A 19,770-nucleotide genomic window follows, 5' to 3' on the forward strand; every position below is an offset into this window, starting at 1 on the left:
ACGAACAGGCCCCACCCGGTCGGTTTCCCGTTCGAGTACAACTTATCGGAGACGACGTCATCTCGTGACACTATCGGCCTTCTGATGCCAAGAGTTACTTACTCGAGCTAATTCTTCATAGTCTTGCATGCAAAGACTTTTTATCGCAAATTACACAACTGAGATGTTAGATGTTTGCTCTGATTTTGTAAAGATTACGCGTGTGTGTAATCTGCTTTATATAATTATTATTTTTCTTTTATATAATTATAAGATGTATTTATATGTTAAATATTTTTATAAAAATATTGAGTGGTACATGTATAATAATAATCTTTAGCCAATCATTTATTCATGCATTTAAGAAAAACTTACTATTAGTTCCTGAAACGTATTTTTGAAAATACTATAAATAAAGATACAGTTGTTTACAACCGTTCCCTACGAAAGTCGTGAGTTTATATACAATTGGATATTTTAAGCACAAGATTTTTGCCTCTCTCTCTTAAATGGCAATTTTTAATAAGATTATAAAGTGCATTCTTTCATACATTTATATATTTAAAAATTTTTACAATTTTATTGGCTAGAATAAATTTTTTACGATGAATCTTCATTCATAAAGTTTTGTACAGTTTATGTGTTGAGAGGGTATTTTAGATTAACATAGTCTAATTATGAAGAATAGCGGTTATTGACTTGATTAGCAGAAAGAGTTGGCACAATTAACTTGTTTTCGTTTCTTGACAATAACATTTTCGTATTTTTATTTTATTTAAAATATATATAGCAAGAAATAAATTGATATAGCATTTCAACAATACACGGAGAAAATTTTATATTAAAGATTACTATAATGTGGTAGTAGCTGCGGACCATCGAGAATTTATAAGCTTAAATGCTATAGTCATTATTTTAAAAATAAGAAAGCAACGTAATTTTTACACCCATAATAGAAATTATTATGTTTTAAAGCAAAACTTGCTGGATAAAAGTTAGTATTGAAAAGAAAAATAAAAAATATATACAAAGTCAATTTTTACTGTATACTATAGTAAAAATTAACTCTTCCCACCTTAGAATATGGCTTGAGTGTCGGTTTAACAAAAATTACTTTACTTATGTGATAAAAAACAATGTTGCCATAGTAAAAGTTACGTCAAAATCATGTACTAGTTGTTAAGAAATCGGAGAGAAGAGGAAAGCGATAGGTGTCGCCTGCAAGAATAAAGCCCCTTGCACAATGCTAGGCAACAGGCAATAAAAACAGAAATAGTATCTATTCTCTACTCCTATTGGCGAATATTTTCTGTTCTGCGTAATTATTAGTGAATAGTTTCTATTCCTTATTTCTATTGCCTGTTGCCTAGCATTGTGCAAGGGGCTTAAGCCGAAACACGCAGAAGCTTGTTTTATCATACAGTGTACACTTCTGGCTGCAGCTACCGCGTGTCGCATTCAATCGTTAACTCGATAACATATGCGTTTTGTTGAGCTTTGTTTAACGCTTATTTTATTGTCTTTCTTATTCGTTATAGAAGAATAAAAGAAAGTGTTGTGAATGAAAATGCTGTGAAGATAAACGAAAAAGAAAGCGTAAGTATCTCTTCGATAAGTCGATTTGCAATCTTTATTATTATATTACATATTTATTTATCGTTTTCTATCTATTATTTTTCTGTTAATGTATCTCATCTATTTATAATTAATATCTCTGAGTCCTGTTAAATTAATTAATAAAGTGTATGGGAAAAATAGCTTTACAGCACATATATTAGTTTGATCATATTTAAGAGATCTTAGATATAAGATTCAATTATAAATACTTACAGATACATTTTGCATCTGTCTTTAATAAATTTTTATTAGATTAAATAAAATTGTATATTATTTATTGTGTCCGTTCAATAATGAATGAAATATTATTAATTATAAGTAAAATTAATAAGAAAAGCAAAAAAGAAGAATCCGGAAAAAAGTAATAAAAGAAAGAATAAAAAATACATTTATCGAAGTTGAGATTTAGTATTATAATGTTTTACAATAATACATAATAAAGATTACAATTTAGCACCTACGAATTTTTACTATGGCAAATGATGAAACATGTTATGTAAGTGTTAGTTTAAAATTTTACTATGTTGTACTGTAATTTATTCTATAAAGTCATGATGGTCCACCGATCATACAAAAAATAGTAAAATGTGATATAAAATTGTATTACATATTAGTATAAAATTTTCTCCGTGTAGGTTCAATAATCGGTTTAGGTGATCAGTTTAAGAGATGTATTGTTAATATCTGTAAAGCTTTTTAAATTATTACAAAGGCTATATAATTGATCATCGGTAGATCATTGTTAATTGTCTGGTACATGTGTTGCAGTTTATGAACGCTATGTATTGATGGCGTCAGTCTATCAATTAATTATCTTAATACACTTTTTAGTACACAATCTTTATTTTAATAAAAAAATTCAAATTGAGGTGATTTTTAATGTAATTTTATTTTGTAATTATTTTAAATTTAATGTAAGAAATGACCATAACGATAGAGTAGATAGAAAATGAGTATTATTAATGAGTATTTCACATTTCAAGATAATATAATACTAACAAGTTAGGTTTAGGTATGATAATATTTGTATTTTATGATAATATATGATAATATATGATAGTATATGATAATATCTATTAGTAAGTTTTCTTATGGTAAATCTTCGAGGTATTTCTCTATTTCTCAAAACATCAGAGTTTACAATAATCTCCCTAAATATAATAAAGTGCGGATTATAAACCGCAGTTTCCGCTTATGTATCATATCTCTAGACAGTCTTTTTGCACATTTCTCTATGCAGCCGAATATTCTCGCAGAGGACCGTCTCTGATGAAATGAAGTGTCTTTGTACAAAACATCATTTCCTCCAAATAATTAAAATTTAAAAAAATATAAAATTGATATTTTGGAATAGAAAATTAGAAATATATTAATATATAAAGGATGCCGATTCTAGAATGAAAGAAAAAAAAATTAAAATTTTTTGGGATACAAAATTGGTATATTTTGGATTAAAAAATTAGGAATATAATAATCATCAACAATTTAACAGTATAATATAATAATCATCAAAAAAAAATTTAAAAGTTGTATCAGAATTAAATGCGACAATTAATTGATAAATATAATAAATATATATCACATATAGAAATTACATTACAAATGTATAAGAGGGTAATAATAACATTTTTTATTTAGCATATTAAAATAAAATATATATATTAAATTCGTTATTATGAATCATGAAGAGATAGGCAAAATTTCTTTACAACCATTAATCAAAATATTTTCGTAAAGATATAAAAATCAACTATAAATTATTACATAAAAGTTTAAAAAATAGCAAATTTTTTTGCAATTTAAAATAAATTTTTTTCATTTTTTCATAATGCGTTATATTCGACATATGTCAATTTGATCATGGACAATGAGTTAAATTATTATCTGTCAGAACAGCGACCCTAAACTTAAGATAGGGTGCTGTAGACCCCGTTGCTACGGGCAGCAACAGATTTTTGATCATTAACGCCCACACTTATCGCGTAGGAACTGCTTTATCAGTGACATATATTATCTCCAAAGTTTTGTTTTCGTCTTGTTTGTTAAGATATGTACATTTCTGTTAATATCATAGTTCATAAGTTATACTCATTTTTTTATGGATATAACTCTTTAAAATTAATTTATATATGCAGTTTTTATTTTACTTAGCGTCACTTCATGATATTAATGTATCTTATAAGAGAGTTTTATTTGGAAATTTGATAAAATAAATACTCATATAAAATTAAAAAATTGTAGTATCTTAAGATGTTTTTATTGTATATTATAATTAAGATTATAATCTCGATTTAATATGACATTTTATCTAATAATAGTCGGTAAAAATGAGAAAAGATTATATATATTTATACACTTATTTATATATTTACATATTTATTTATTAAAAAATAAGAATTTTACATTTATAAGAATAAGTCAATTTGTTATTAATACTTAAATTAATTATTGAACTATTATTATAATTATTTTAATTTCTATTTTAGACATATTATATCGCTCATAAATACATATTTATTTATTAATGTTTTATAACATTTGTATTTAAAAAGAATTTTCATTATAATTATTTTTATTAGCCTTCATTTTAAAATAAAAAATACATTTTATTTATTTTATTATTATATCTGGGAGAAATATATATATAAGAAATATATATATATTTATGAGTGATAAAATATCATTAATATACGATATATAGATAGTATATGATTGAATGACGCATATTATTGCATATGATTGATTGACGCATATTATTGCATATTGATAGTATATGATTGAATGACGACATTCATTTTAAGGAACATTGTACTGAAAGAAATTATGAACTTGTTATGAGCTATGTATATATATATATATATATATATATATATATATATATATATATATGTAATGAAATTAGTATACTGTTTATTTGATAACTAACACATATACTACCCAAATTTGGAATTTCTAGTCATTTGATTATCTATTTTGATATTATATGTACATTTTGTACTTAATACTAGCTTGCAGTCTTGTTAAAAAATGTGTACGTACATATCACGGCTCGTATTTAATCTTGATATTTTTAAGTGCCAAATATAATATTGATTTTTTATAATGTATTATTTTTAAATATTACATTAGAATAAAATTCTTTTTCTATGGTAAAAAATAGGATGCAATTTAAACATTCTTGTAAGTTTTTTGTTTCAATTTGTGTTGTTTAAATTTTGTTTAAGTTTGGTTAATATTTATATTCTAATGATATTTTTTCCAAAATAAAACATTAATAAAATTATATTATTAATAAAAATATGGCTTCTAAAAGAAAAAAAATTGATATCTCTCTAATTTCTTGATGGTGTCAAAAGGATAGGAAGTATTTGATTATTGTACTATTTGCAGTAAAAATTAATAAATTTCTGTTTATATTTTTTTTGTAAAATCCTAAATTGTAACTTCAAAATATCGCGATATTCAATGTGATGAGCAGAATTGTACGTTTTAAGCAAAATAATGTCACGTAAAAAGCCTAAACAAAATTATTATTTGTGCATAGAAATCGAGTAAAAATGATGATATATAAATATGAAGTATCCATAATTTTTTTATAGTTAGTTTTTGTTTATCTTACTTATTATAATTTTTTTATATTAATCAAAGATAAAGTAATTCTTTGCCGCGATTGTATAATTTTTAGTGTCAGAGATAAAAAAAAATATATGTTCCGATATGTGTCATTTTTATGAAAATTATAAGAAACAAAGTTAGCTAGGACATGCTATGTCGTTCTCGTCATAAAGAAGATGTAGTATTATATTCTAGAGTTAAGATACGATGCTGTAGTCCACATGCTTGTTATCAATAGTTGCAGATGTCCGGTACTTGTAGATATCCAATCGTTTATAGTCATCGCACAGGAATTAAATATCAATATTACGATGTTTGCTCGCTGTTCAAGCGTGATGTGTTTTCATTCCCCAGATCGTGTTCAGATTTTTCTGCTCTTGAATCGCTCCTAACAGTCCTTACTACAGCTTCTTCCGTGTAATTAGTAAATTTCTCTAAACTAATCGCACATGTGGCTGGTATTATCTCTTTTTTGTCGTACTTTCTACTGACCACATTGTCCTTCTTCGATTTGCACGCATCATCCAAGAAGTTCTCTCGCGAGCAACATTGGGAGGAACTGCAGTGTTCTCCATGACAACGAATCAGGCAATCAGTTTTTTCCATATTCGGTTTCATCTGATAATACATATCATTATTCCATAAAGAGATTTTAAAAATAAAAAGACAAAGTATTAATATATTCTGCGTACTTTATAAAATTCTGGCTGTATAGTAACTTGCGTAATGCCCATTTCGACAAAAAAGGCGGTGACTTGATCCGTGATACTAGCATAAACCTGATGGAAAAAATGAGGAAATGTTTTCAATTAAATAATATCAAATAAAAATAAAATATTTTTCTCTAAAAATTATTAAGTAATTTCTATCAAATGTAACTTATTTTATAAATTAGTTTAACTTATGGTTTAATTTACCTTACCGTTGGATCTAAAAATATAATATGTGCTGTAGAAATGATTTTTTCTCCTGCTAATTGCCATACGTGTAAATCATGGACATTCACGATACCCGGAAAAGCTTCTAACAATTCTCTTTTGAGAGAATCGATGTTTATATGATTCGGAATTGTTTGAAGTAGAATTAAACCTGATTCTTTCACTATAAAAACAGATAATGAGAAGAAACTGATTATTTTCAAGAATTAGTATATTAGTCATAGAATAAAAAGATTTAATCAACTAAAGTTTAAATCAATTACAAAAAGTTCTTTTATACACAAACAAATATCACATTTTACATTACCTTATTATTCTGAATTTATTAAAAGAAATATACTCACTATATGGATAGCAAAGGACAAACAGTGAAATGGACGAAATAATAGCAAAGACCGGATCGATGTATTTAGCCACATCGGAATCGTTGAAATAAACTAAAATTGATACTAATATGACGAAAACGCATCCGAGAACATCCCGACACATTTCCCTAAAGCCTTGGTTTTTTGGTATTGCTAATGGACTTCGTCTAGTCTGTGCCGACAACTGTTGCTCGCCATCCTTTGTTTCTTGCGAATTCACATTCCTAATCAAATAATCAAATAATTATTAAATAATTTGTTATAATATGGATTTTTTCGTTATTTGTATATATGAAATCGACTTTTATTGAAATATAACAAATTCTAGTATTCTATTATTAAATAAATATGAGCAATGAAATATTTCGAGAACTATATATTTTGAATTTTTTTTTATTTGTGGAAGAACATATATACATATATATTAAAGTGCTTGTAAAATATTTAAATAATGGTCAACTATGAGTGTGAATTATCATGCATTTCTTTGATTGTTTGTAATTTGAATCGTTATCAAGACTCACCTGCAAAGTATTACATCTCCTTTTTCAGTAACATGCACGAAAATTCCTTGATTGAACGTGAATCCCCCAATTAAAATATAACATAAAACATTCAAAAGTATTCCGGAAGCGCCTATGCACAACACGGGTAATGGATGATGCATTTCGTCCAAGTGATCGATGTGCACCAATGTCTGCAATGCCTCCATTAGTAGAGAGAAACAAAAAGATGCCAAAAAAACGCAGCAGACGAGCATCGTGACGATGTCGATTCTGGCCCATCCAAACGTGTTTTTCATTCTTCTGTCCGACCATGATTCCTGTAAAGCAAATTTTTCACATTTCAATTATTAACAAGTGCTTATCAAATCTGCAGTATGCTTTAAATAAAAATTTTATATTTGACAGGATGTTCAAAATTTTTAAATAATTGTTATTTATGAGTTTATGAAGTTATTTATGCTTTTTAAAATTTTTACTAAAAATAATATATATTGAAATTTCTTTTTTATACCAATCTTATTTAAGAGATTCTTTTAAAATTTACTTCAAATTTTTATCATAAATTTTATCTTACAATAAATGCGAATAAAATAAGCAAAATTCTGATGTTGTTGTAGTATTATTAGTTTTTCTTACTATATAATTTCAAAAAGAATAGTAATGATAGTGTTTTGTATTCTAAAAAAGGTATTTTATACATCATGAAAGTACTTTATTGCATTATGCATGAAAGTTTTGATAATATAAGATTTTATTTTTAGGAAGCAAAAGATATTTTTTCCATGCATAATAATGATTTTAGAATTTTATATACAAAATTTTTATTAGAATTAGAAGATTGAAAAGATTCCAAGCTTTAACCTTGATTTTTGGTATCTTTGAGTATACCTTTGTTTTCGTTGATAAAGATGTGACAGAACCCTGTTCCTCCCCGTTAATGCAAATGGACGAATTTCCCACTGAACTGCAATTACTATTGTTGCTATACCTTTCTCGATAACTATACTGAAAACAATGCAATTTATGCGTAATTATAAATTTATATCATGAAGAAATGTTACTCGATAATAATTTCAAGATCTTATATATCTTTATTTCAAGAACAATCATATATGTTGCGTTTGCTAAATTCAAAAGATGAAGTGTCATTATAAATTTGTCGCATTTATAGAAATTACGCGTGAAATTTTTTGCGCAATGAAATTTTTTAGCTCTAGATTTTCTCGTATTTTTCTTCGAAAATATCTGAAAAATAAAAGATCGCTCACATCTACTCTTGCATGTTGAATATCATTATGTTATTTATGAGATAGGAAGTTATATAATTTATTTTATAAAAAAAAGTTGAAAAAAGTTAAGAGAGAGAGAGAAAAGCAGTTTCTCTTCCTTTAATTTCTATATTTATAATGATTACATGAAGAAGAAAATAATGATTAAATGAAGAAGAATCATTCGAAATCGTAATGGGCACGGAGTAGATCGAAAGCTTAATTACATCATTGTCATTTCATAAGCGAGACTTTTGAATGATTTGCGAATTTTCGCATTTACCTTTATCGAAGCGATACAGCCGACGAGTGCCACGATGTTGCACAGCATGTGATATGCATTGAGGAGCAAAGTCAGCGAATGCGTCACGTGACTAGCGATGATCTCGATTAAGAAAAAAGCTGTGGTAAAAAACAGCACCAGGTATAGCTGCACCGGTTGCAGCCTTCTGAACCACTCTTTCACAGCCATGACCCTGCTTGCAAAGTCAGTGGTGAACGTTTCTACTCTCTATGACGATATATCACGACAATATATGAAGAATCACTGCTATATTTCACGATCGCACGATATCACTATGTAACGACCGAATGTTCCGTATTATCTGCAACTGCATTCGATCTTGCATAAATTTATTTACAGAATTTGTTTCAGAAACCTGTAGAAAAAATGATTTCTTTTTGATGAAGCTATAATTCTTTTTGAAAACTTCAAAAGTGTGTTTATTTAAAACTAAGACTATATTGTGAGTAAAAAATGCAATCATCTTTTTATTCGCAAAAATAACTTACGTGTTTCTCCGAATAAATGAAAATGAATTTAGATCTTGATATGCAGAATATATTTGATTATTTATTTTAAATTACATTTGATTTTTTTTATGTAAATAATAGCTTATATACGAAAGAAAATTAGCATGATTGAACAAGTAAATTAAAAGTGCTCAATTCAAACATTTGCTTTCATCGCTAATTAAGAGAAGAATAGTCAAAGTGCGCTTTTATAATAATGATATATACATATAAAAAAATTTAATGAGGTCAGATTATGTATTGTGAGATCTTTCTCAAGCAATACATCGTAAGACAATCTACAAATTTTTATACATATTTAAGAAGATTTTATACATATTTAAGAAGACAAAACATGAATATTAACTCTATCGTTTGATAAGAGCACATTAGTGAATACAATTAGTTTAAATCATTAAATTACATTGCGAATAAAAACTTTCTTATAAATAAATTATATGATTGCAATATTTAAAATATATAAAAAAATATATATAAAAATATATACAAATATATATATAAATATATATATAAAAATTAATATAAAAAACTTTTATTTAGTTAAAAATTTTTTAACTAAATAAAAGTTTTTTTATTTTAATTCTCTGTTATATAAGCAGATATACGAATTTAGGATTTAGAGCGCTGAAACGATAAACACGGAAATGCAGATTATCTGGCGAATTGACAATGATTAATAGTCCTTGCACACCATTAGAAATTATTTACAACTTTATATCTAGTTCTTTTTTACTAAATATAATCGAAATATTTTTTTCTTAAAATTTTAATATTAAGATATATAAAACAATACTATACATATATATATACATATATATATGTAGTATATACATACATACATACATACATACATACATGCTTATATATCTGCTTATATATATGCTTTTTTTATTCGATATTATTCGAAGTATTGCTTATTTTAATATTAGAATTAAAATAAAATGCTTCGATTATATTTAGTAAAAAAGAACTAGATATATAGAATCGTAAATAATTTCTAATTTGACGTTGTCACCTATATATACATCTACGTAAAAATGCGCTATCACTTAATACACATATTGCTGCTTTTAACAGCAAACAACTTTGCAACTTGAATAATATTTAACACGATTTTTTTTCAGCAAGTATCGCATACATATAGTAAAAAAATAATTAAACGTAATCGTTGCAATCTTCACGAATAAATGCACAGCGAATTATCTCAAGATTTTTTAAACTGAACAAGATTCACGACGATGTGCCTCACCGCGGATAAATCGTCGAAGAAGCAGGCACCCGACTGAACGGTGGTCAGCGAACGGACAAAACGATATCAGAACATGAAACGCTTAGGTGTCTCCATGCTTGTTTAACTGTTGAACTCGATGACTCCAATGCTCAAGATGTATCCGACCGTTACAAGTTTTTCATCAGTTGTAGATTGCTTCACACAAGAACGCGGCGTTTGTGTCCGCACCAATAAAACTTCCACAAAATTAATCTCCATAGGTGTGCAAGGGCTATTAATCACTGTCAATTCGCCAGATAATCTGCATTTCGTGGCCGCGGTCGTGTTTGTCGTCTTACAGCGCTCTAGGTCCTAAATCCATATACCTGCTCGAGAATACAATTGTTGTCCGATCGCGGAACGGAATTTATCGCGGCGAACGCTTGTTGAACTGACAGATGAATAAATTTGTGGTCGTCTCTAAAAAGTTTACTCTACGAATTCGCGGCGCGAATTTCTATCTCGCTCAAGAATAGAATTCTCGCCTACGCTAAACGTTAATGTAATAGACGACGCAAGATCGTCTCTCTACGCGGCATTAACCTACGACAGGGCAATTTAGCTAACTGTGCGTGGATCCGTTTAATCATTGCTGTTACACCATATACGTACGGTAATTTTGATAAATCAAGAAATTCATGACGAAAAATACGTCTGGACATCTAGTTACTTAATACATTTACACGCGTCGCGTACAAAGTTAAGAATTCGATTTCGTTGATTATTATTTTATTTTACATCATTTTAATGCAACTGCAGATACAATTGATTGGCATAAATCAAAGTAATACCAGAAATGAAAGCAATATAATTTAAAACGCTCTAATTCCAACTTCAAAATAATTACATTCTTCTTTAATATAACATTTTACAATCTCAACTAAGATATGATGTTTCGACTTTGTCAGTGCAAAATTTATTTAGTTATTTTAATATATTTTCCAAATTTGTGAACAATTTCTGATTTATAGCATCCAGTCAGAAAGTTCGAATTTGATTGCAAAAATACACGACGGAGAACGTACTTTTCACCAGTCTCGTTCATCATTAATCTAAATTGAGCATGCAAGCTTCGCGACATACACATCGCGATGTCACATCGACACAAGCAGTATGATTCATATAGCGTGTCACACGCACGGATCCAACATCTCTGTATTAATTCTGGGAGGGGGCTATCAAAGCGTTAGTTGCGAACATCCGGGCGCGGTAATAGGCTTTGAACAACGAAATACCCGCTCCTCCAATCATTAGAGTCGGCTTCATACTGAATGGGCAACGCGAGATGAGTGCACTGAAATGTAAAAATGCTGACAAAACTGGAGCGACCTATCGATTCCGAGCGCAATCTTCAATTTTTCCCTCAAACTAATCGAGAGCTTCTGAATAACGCCAACGATTTTTTGTTATCTTATCGAAAGACTTACGCGTATAATCGCATAATACAATAATAATGTAAAGATTGATGGCGACATCCCTCCCAATGTATTGCCGAATTCGCGAGTTTATCGTTTCAAATTATATTGTACGAACCGTGTCTCTCTGAAAAATAAGTATTAAATTATTGTACGAATTATTACTTTTACGAATATAATTCGCTATCTACGCGAAAGATTATGAATAACGTGTGTTTGTGTATGTATGTATATGTGCTATCAATTCTCTTTCAAAGGGTTGTGTTATCATTACGGTGATGAGAAAGTACTGACCTTTAAACTCTGAACCCTGGTAAATTGTTAAAGACATCTGACATATGCACACATATCATTCTCTTGGCAACAAAAATATAATTAAAATCACGCTATATTTGATATTCCATGTCACTTTTTACGAACGAATTTTTAGAGAGAGCGGTCAGGTTGCGAGATGCACACATATCGCAGGCGAACTAACGTTTGTCTCCAACCACGCGTAGATTATATCGGTTGACCATTGTAATCACCGCACAAGTGAATAGTAGCCGATAACTCACTCTTTATCTGTATCGAATAATCAAATAAAAAGATTCGAACAGAATATATCGTAAAGACTGGCAGATAATCATGAAGCTACACAGAGAAAAAAAATATTCTTGTTTTGAAAATATCTTTAATTTTAACATGAAAATTTTGAATAAGATTATATTGTATTAATTGAAGAAAAAATATATTGCGTATATATGAAAATATATTTTTCTTGATTGAACTATATAAAATAATTTATTATAAAATAGTTCTATATAAAATAGTTCAAGCAAGTTTTTTTCAGTTAACGCAATATAATCTCATTTCAAAATGTCCATGTTAAAACTAAAGATATTTTCAAAACAAGAATATTCTTCTACTCTGTGTATCAAGAAGCTATATTCGTGATTAGCATTATCAGCGAATTCAAGTCTATTACAAATCTTGTTCGTTACACAAATAAAAATCATAGATTGGGCAAATTACAAAATGATTAAATGATTCGATAAAAATTCTCTTATCACGTGGAGCACAATGAGTTAGCCTTGTCTGCACATGATTAGCTTTTTTTCTGCTGCATGCACACAGCCATGTTCTTTTTCCGGAACATTGTTATCACAGAATACTGTGATATAACTGATTTATTAAAGCGAAAAAAATAAACATTAGGGATCTCACGGATGAGCACAATGCATTATGATTTTTAATTACTGTAAGCTTTCGCCATTCATACTCGGTGATCATTGTTCGACATAATTTTTAATAAGATTTATTTATCATAGGCATGTAATGTTATAATTAATTTTTTATTAGTGCATCTCAACCATGTGCAATCGGATATATTTTTGTATCCAATACACGTACCATGTTTCTATAAATAAATATAAATAATTTCATCGTAGATTAATTTTTAAAAAGGTAACAATTTTCTTAAAATGTAAATTATGCTAATTTTAAATTTTTTAAAGTGTTTCTCATAGCAAGTCTAATTATGAATTATATTAGCAATTAATTTTAATTATAATAAATTTAAAAATTTTATATATATATATATATTTTTTTTTTCTGAAATTGTTATGTGTTTTGAATTGAGAGATTTATCTTCATATCTCAATAATAAATTTTTTAAACAGTTCCGATATCTTAAAATCCTTCCTACGATATCTCAGACTTGTTTTTTGACCGTTCTTATCCAAGTGATATCGATAAGCGATTAGCTACCATATTCAAGTGTAATCCAATTTCTCATTGATCGTACAAATAATAAATAAAATCTATACATTTACTTCTTCAAAAATAATTTAATCCAAAACATAAATTCATTGAAGAATGTGTATAAAGTTTCATAGTTAAGAATATATTTAATTATTAAAAGACTAATATTAATTTATCAAAATACAAATCTTTTTGAGTGTAATTTTAAAAAGATTAAGATATAAAAAATATATATACTCAAGATATCATGATATAATCATAATTTTGAAAATTATTATTATTTTGATTATAAAGCATTATTTCAATTTTTATTGTTTTATTGACAAAATGTCAAAATGTCTGTCGATGAAATTATATAAGTATTTATTAATAGAGTTTATATGAAGACTAAAATTCTTCCAAGAAAAACTCATGGCTATGATCCTCTAAAAATATTTTATAGTATGGGTTTTTATACCTGATCTATAGTCCGAATATATTTTATTCCTGTATTAATAAATGTATATGTAACTCAATCTGTATGTGCCTCACATTTTTAGCAAAAAAGGATTTTAGGAATTAAATTCTTAAGATTCTACTTACAATTAATTTATTGATCCACACAATTTGAAAAAGTTGTTAGTAATAATTATAATTAATTAGTAATAGTTAGCAATAATTATTATAATTATATAATTATTATTTCTATTAATTTATACAATTTATTTATTAAATATATTTATTCATAAAATTTATATATTTACACGCACACATGTATGTATGTATGTATTTATTCTTATATTTATCTATCAAGTAATATTATGAAGAAAAATATATTTATTAAAATATTATGAAGAAAAATAATTTGTAATTAAAAATATTAGGGAAAAAAGAAATCGTGAAATTATAATATGTAATAATTATAATATGTAATAAAAAACCAAGAATCTCATACAAATTTTTATTTTCGTTTTCTATATCACGCGTACAAAATAGAAATGTGTAAAATGATTAATGAACTATTTCAGTAGCGGTATCAAACCGATCGTACGATATGGAGTACAGTTGATGAATTATTTAAGTAATAATATCGCTACTTAATTAGATATTTGCTTTAAATTAGATATTTGTAAAAACAATTATAAATTTTTGTTGAAACATATTATATACTATTATTGCAGTGATTTTTGTATTGCGTGAAAAGTGGAACATTGGATTAACTGTCACAAAGACTTTCTATATAAGGAGAAACTACAATTCACGTAAATTCATCATATTTATAGTTATCTAATCAGTTTACCAACAAACTGATGTTTTGTCTGCGTAAGGTCAGCAATCAGTTACTTTCTAGCAAATAATAAAGTAAAGAGAAATGTTGCAATTTAGAAATTGTTGTCAGCTAGATATGCCTAGTAACGCATAATAGCGATATCTTCTGTTTAGATATTGCTGCATACACGGTTAATGAATATAAAAAATAAATGCACATTGTAAATAATTATTTGCCGAAGCAATTCAATCGACAGTTCATCTAATTCACGCATTTATATGTATGATGTAAAATATTTGTTATGTAAAAAATTATATATATAAATTTTTAATTTTTCCAAGCTTTGTAAAAAATCACATTTCTGTCTCGTTTTTTGCATTTTATATTTTTATATCTTGTTGATTTCTGTCACAAGGATTGAATCGAATATAAGATTGTATTCCAAATTAAATTTTCTACAAAATATATATTTTACGTTTATCATTGCGTATTTATATTATCATGATTAATATCAATAGAAATCATTTAAAATGTCTACGGCATCAATAAGAAATCATATCGGTATAAAGAGATTCGTCCCTAGTACAATAAAAATGAAAGTCGCTAATCAACGTTGTTACCTTTTTGTGTGTTCATTCCTGACGATGAAGTGGTATATCTGCGTGCATATAATTGAGGAACCCACTGACTCAAATCCATTCGAACTTGATCACTCGACCACATCCGTTTAACTCGTTAGCTTTCACACGTGTTACGCTCGTTCAATTACGATCGCTGACTCGTAAAATCCGTATCACGATCAACAGGCGTCGCGAAAAGCGACTCTAGGATAGATTTTTGGATCGGTAAAAAATACGAAGGCTTACCTAATGTTATATTTCTCGTCCAAACGCGGACAAGAAAGAGACAAAATGACGCTCATCCAAATCTCTTTTAACGACGAAATCCTTATGTCCCCTTGCATCTTTGCGTGTTAGCCGTGCTTCCACTGGCGATGTCCGCTTCGGCAATGTCATGCACACGATATGGCGAAGATGTTACGCGATATTATATATGCACGCTATCCTCCTTTCCACGACGATCCCCATCATTAGGACCGAGGAGAAACGAGAAGATGTTGAACTACATACGTGATTAAATGCCTCAAGTTCCTAGCAGTGGGACGCATTTTATCTACATACTTTGACAGCTCCACTTTTCCGGTAAATACACGAAGGATCAAACAGCGAAAGTAATCGCTACTATTTTCGCTACTGTATCGAAAAAGTGTAAACTTTGATTTCTCTCTAATTAATCAAAAATAAAATTAGTAATTTAAAAACTGTAAATAAAATTCTTCATAAAAGATTATTCTTTGTCTTAAAAAACTCCCTGTCAAAGTCAAGATGAAAGAATACTTATGGAAAGAACACTTATGGATATCATCTATAAGATATTAGACAAATATAAAGAATATTTTGTGTACTTTCTCTAAATACACAAGTACACAATTTTCTTTTAGAAAAACAGCTTAGAGACTTTTATATGACAAGACCTTAATCATAAAACAGACAATCGCGAAGGAGAACACATTTATAATACATTTCTTAAAATATTGTTATTAAAATTGACATCAGTTACGTATATCATATATTATCTCTTCTTTAAATTATGTAAATTAATAATTTGACGAGATATTGATAGTTTAGCTGTCATGGTGATATTATCTAACTTAATCGAAATATTGGTTCACAATGTTTGCTGAATCAACGAACGCGTAATCTGCGTTCTTACGACGAGGTTAATAGAAAGTTGACTACTGTAGCATTGTTAGTTTCATAATAAAATCGAAGAATGATTGTTATGATCATGATATGCCTGGCATAATACTGTTGTTACCGCTACCTTGCAGTTTCCATTCATTTACTTTTAAGGACAAGAATAAATTATTGCGATGAACAAAACAGAAAAACTCTATCCATCATCTGTTTTTTATCAATTATCTGTATGTTTCAACTTTCAGAAAGCAGTATTCTAATTGTATATTTGATTTGTATAATATATATATTTGTATAATATACGTGTGTTTTTTATAGATTACATACATTGGATGAATTAAGAATATCAAAATATTATTTTGTGCTTAAATTTAAATATTAACATTGAAATTTAAAAATGATTTACATATCTGAAATTTAAAAATGATCTGAAATTTAAAAATGATTTACATATATTAGATACATGCCAGAAAAAAATAATATGATAATTTAAAGATTTTGTAAAAAATGAGATATTGTATCGTATGACAATAATACTTAAAATAAGGATATACCGAAAATTTCTTATATTAAATTTGTAATTTTTTTTTTACAGGATCATCATACTCACATTTGCATATTAACATGATCAGCATAATAAATCAAATGGACGTAAATATAGTGTACTATGTTCTAATTTTTGAATCAGCTTCTATTGGATTGATAAGCATATTAATTAATTATATGGAACCCTATTTACCTTTGTTTATATCTCGTGGGTTTCGTTATGGGAGGTGTAGCTCGAAAAATCATCACGCTATATTAGCAAAACTTGAAATGCCTAAAAAGTAAGTTAAAAATTAATTAATAATATGTAGCTCTTTGAATATTAAATAATAATTAGCAACTAATAAAAACTAGAATTAACGATGCATAATATTCTTTTTTCAACAATTATTTCTTGAAATTTAGTTATGTGCATAATACATTTTCTTCAATTCTGAAATTTTTCTCTTTTTCTCTCTCTTTCTTTCCCTCTCCCATTTCTTTCTCCATACAAACACACACATACATACATAATCTGAGATTATTTTTCATATTATGTCCTTTTGAATTAAAGAAAATATTCTACACACACAATTAAGTTTCAAGAATTAAATTTTTAAAAACGTTTGAATTATTGTATATCGACACAACACGACCTACGCGTTAATCATCTTGATTGATCGTTCTTAATTATTAATTATGATAAGTTAAATAATAAAAATATATATTTTTTAATAGTATAATCTACCGTAAATATTAAAAACGCTTTTTCTACTTTAACGTGCACTTTGATAATATCGCTAAGTTTAATTATTTGGAATTTTTAGGTGGTTCGGACATTATTATATTATTGCTGGACCACTATTGATACTTTTATTTTATTTTGCATTAAACAAATATTTCTATGATGAAAATGCTCCCGAAATTGTACTTTCGTTATTGGATACATTATTAGGAATATCAAGAAAGGCCTTAGGTATATTGAATTTGAATTATCTAAGAATTTATATTTAATGAATTTATAACAAATTATATAATTATACGTATATATATATATATATATATATATATATATATATATATATATATATATATATGTATATATGTGTGTATGTAATTATCATTTTAGTACCAATAGAAACTGCAATTCTGGCTATTTTCGTGTTTTCTGTACATATTTGGAAAAGAATATATGAAATGAATTATGTCTGTGTATTTAGCGATCAAAAAATAAATATATTCCATTATATACTTACTTTTTTACATTATTCAACAACATTATTATCTCTAATTGGAGAATCTGAAGGATTTGTCAAAGAGAAAGGTATATTGTCTGAAAATTTATAAATATGTTACTATTATAAATATATATTCTAAATATATTACTAGATACACTATTTTTTATATAATTTATAATATCTAATTTCTTTCTTATCAGGCTCACACACGGATCTGTTCTTATACAAATTGACAACCGCACAACTGATATGTGCATTTATATTTTTATGGTCGACATATATGCAACTTAAAAGTAATTTTATTCTTGCGGGATTACGTAAGAATCAACATGGCGATGTTGTAACTAAAGAGCACAAAATACCATTCGGCGGACTATTTAATTATATATCAAATCCGTTGCAATTGACGGAAATAATAGTATATTTAATGTTGTCTGGAATTCTTTATCAAGCTTCCACATTCCATTATATTACTCTTTTTGTTATAATAAATCAGGTATGAAACAGTTTTATATTTCTTTTCTTTTAATAATAAATAAATAAATAATAAAAATAATTAAAAATGTAAATTTCTATTTTTTTGCAGATCGAAAGTGCAATTTTGTCTTATCAATGGTATCAAAACACTTTCAAGAATTATCCAAAAGGGAGAAAAATTTTAATTCCTTACATCTGGTAGTTTAAAATATCTTCCATTTAAGATAAATTAATTTCTTAACAGAAATTAATAATATTTATATTATATTATTATATTAAATATCACATATTATATTATTATATTATATAAAGATTATTTTTTACATACACATTTTAAACTTTATATTAAATTTGTATAATTTTAATTATATTAAAAATAAAGATATAAATCAATAAATAAATTGTATATTACTTGTATATTACGCATATATTTTTTATATTTATTATATTCATCATATATGTATATGTATACGTGTGGGATGAAAAAAGAGAAATAGTTGATCAACTATTACTTGTTCTATTACCACAAGAGTAGCAAGACTCTTCTGGTAATACAGAAATGTACCATTGCGGATTACGGAATATTTGCATATACTGTGATTAATTTATGCTTGGTCCACAACCTTGCTTTAAGTGACGGAGTCGTAAGAAATTAACCAACCACAGTTGAATGTGAGAAGAATAATTGAATACGATTGCTTAGTTTCTTACGACCGTCAGTTAAAACAAGGTTGTGGACCAAGCATTACAGCAGGTGACACATAAGTCCCGATCTACAATAGGTAATTTAAGCCCTAAGTTTTAAGAAACTGACCAATCACAGTCGAGTATTCTCTTCATACTTGACTGTGATTGGTCAATTTCTTAAATCTTACGGCTTAAAGTCTCCTTAAAATTTCATTGTAGACGACGCTTTAAAGCAATGGGAGTAAGATTAGGAGTAAGCGAATGGTTTTTTTCCATTTCGCCTTACTACACCGATAAAACTGTCTTAC

The 19,770-nt window shown here is 27.3% G+C and overlaps 2 protein-coding genes across 12 annotated transcripts; one reads left to right on the top strand and one right to left on the bottom strand.

The window, feature by feature from the left end:
- Positions 1-1,320: 1,320 nt before the first annotated feature.
- LOC145972432 (polyprenal reductase-like) lies at positions 1,321-19,060 on the top strand. Its single transcript, XM_083101032.1, has 6 exons — positions 1,321-1,575; positions 17,131-17,362; positions 17,888-18,036; positions 18,190-18,384; positions 18,499-18,794; positions 18,885-19,060. Exons 2-6 carry the CDS (start codon positions 17,160-17,162, stop codon positions 18,975-18,977), a joined length of 936 nt encoding a protein of 311 aa, XP_082957158.1. The 5' UTR covers positions 1,321-1,575; positions 17,131-17,159; the 3' UTR covers positions 18,978-19,060.
- Znt77c (Zinc transporter 77C) lies at positions 4,130-12,282 on the bottom strand. Of its 11 annotated transcripts, none has more exons than XM_083101027.1 (10): positions 12,081-12,282; positions 11,799-11,913; positions 10,351-11,665; positions 8,572-8,764; positions 7,909-8,025; positions 7,039-7,337; positions 6,494-6,738; positions 6,134-6,312; positions 5,904-5,990; positions 4,130-5,829 (listed from the first exon to the last, which is right to left on the bottom strand). In XM_083101027.1, exons 4-10 carry the CDS (start codon positions 8,758-8,760, stop codon positions 5,518-5,520), a joined length of 1,428 nt encoding a protein of 475 aa, XP_082957153.1. In that variant the 5' UTR covers positions 8,761-8,764; positions 10,351-11,665; positions 11,799-11,913; positions 12,081-12,282; the 3' UTR covers positions 4,130-5,517. The 11 variants fall into 11 exon arrangements, with proteins under 11 accessions (XP_082957153.1, XP_082957154.1, XP_082957150.1 ...); XM_083101024.1 differs by having other exon boundaries at positions 4,131-5,829; positions 8,572-8,899; positions 11,397-11,665; XM_083101020.1 differs by having other exon boundaries at positions 4,131-5,829; positions 8,572-8,947.
- Positions 19,061-19,770: the final 710 nt, after the last annotated feature.

Source organism: Camponotus vicinus, unplaced genomic scaffold (assembly GCF_025532165.1).
Source record: "Camponotus vicinus isolate PSW18456_S1 unplaced genomic scaffold, iyCamVici1.0 SCAF_5, whole genome shotgun sequence".
Classification (NCBI taxonomy): Eukaryota; Metazoa; Arthropoda; class Insecta; order Hymenoptera; family Formicidae; genus Camponotus; species Camponotus vicinus.

Excerpts from the sequence above, each read along its gene's own strand:
- LOC145972432 (XM_083101032.1), top strand. The coding sequence starts at position 17,160 with ATGATCAGCATAATAAATCAAATGGACGTAAATATAGTGTACTATGTT. Across the intron at positions 18,385-18,498 it reads AGGATTTGTCAAAGAGAAAG|GCTCACACACGGATCTGTTC; the intron begins GTATATTGTCTG and ends CTTTCTTATCAG. Across the intron at positions 18,795-18,884 it reads TTTTTGTTATAATAAATCAG|ATCGAAAGTGCAATTTTGTC; the intron begins GTATGAAACAGT and ends ATTTTTTTGCAG.
- Znt77c (XM_083101028.1), bottom strand. The coding sequence starts at position 8,760 with ATGGCTGTGAAAGAGTGGTTCAGAAGGCTGCAACCGGTGCAGCTATAC. Across the intron at positions 8,026-8,571 it reads GCTGTATCGCTTCGATAAAG|TATAGTTATCGAGAAAGGTA; the intron begins GTAAATGCGAAA and ends CATTGTTTTCAG. Across the intron at positions 6,739-7,038 it reads GGAGATGTAATACTTTGCAG|GAATGTGAATTCGCAAGAAA; the intron begins GTGAGTCTTGAT and ends TTATTTGATTAG.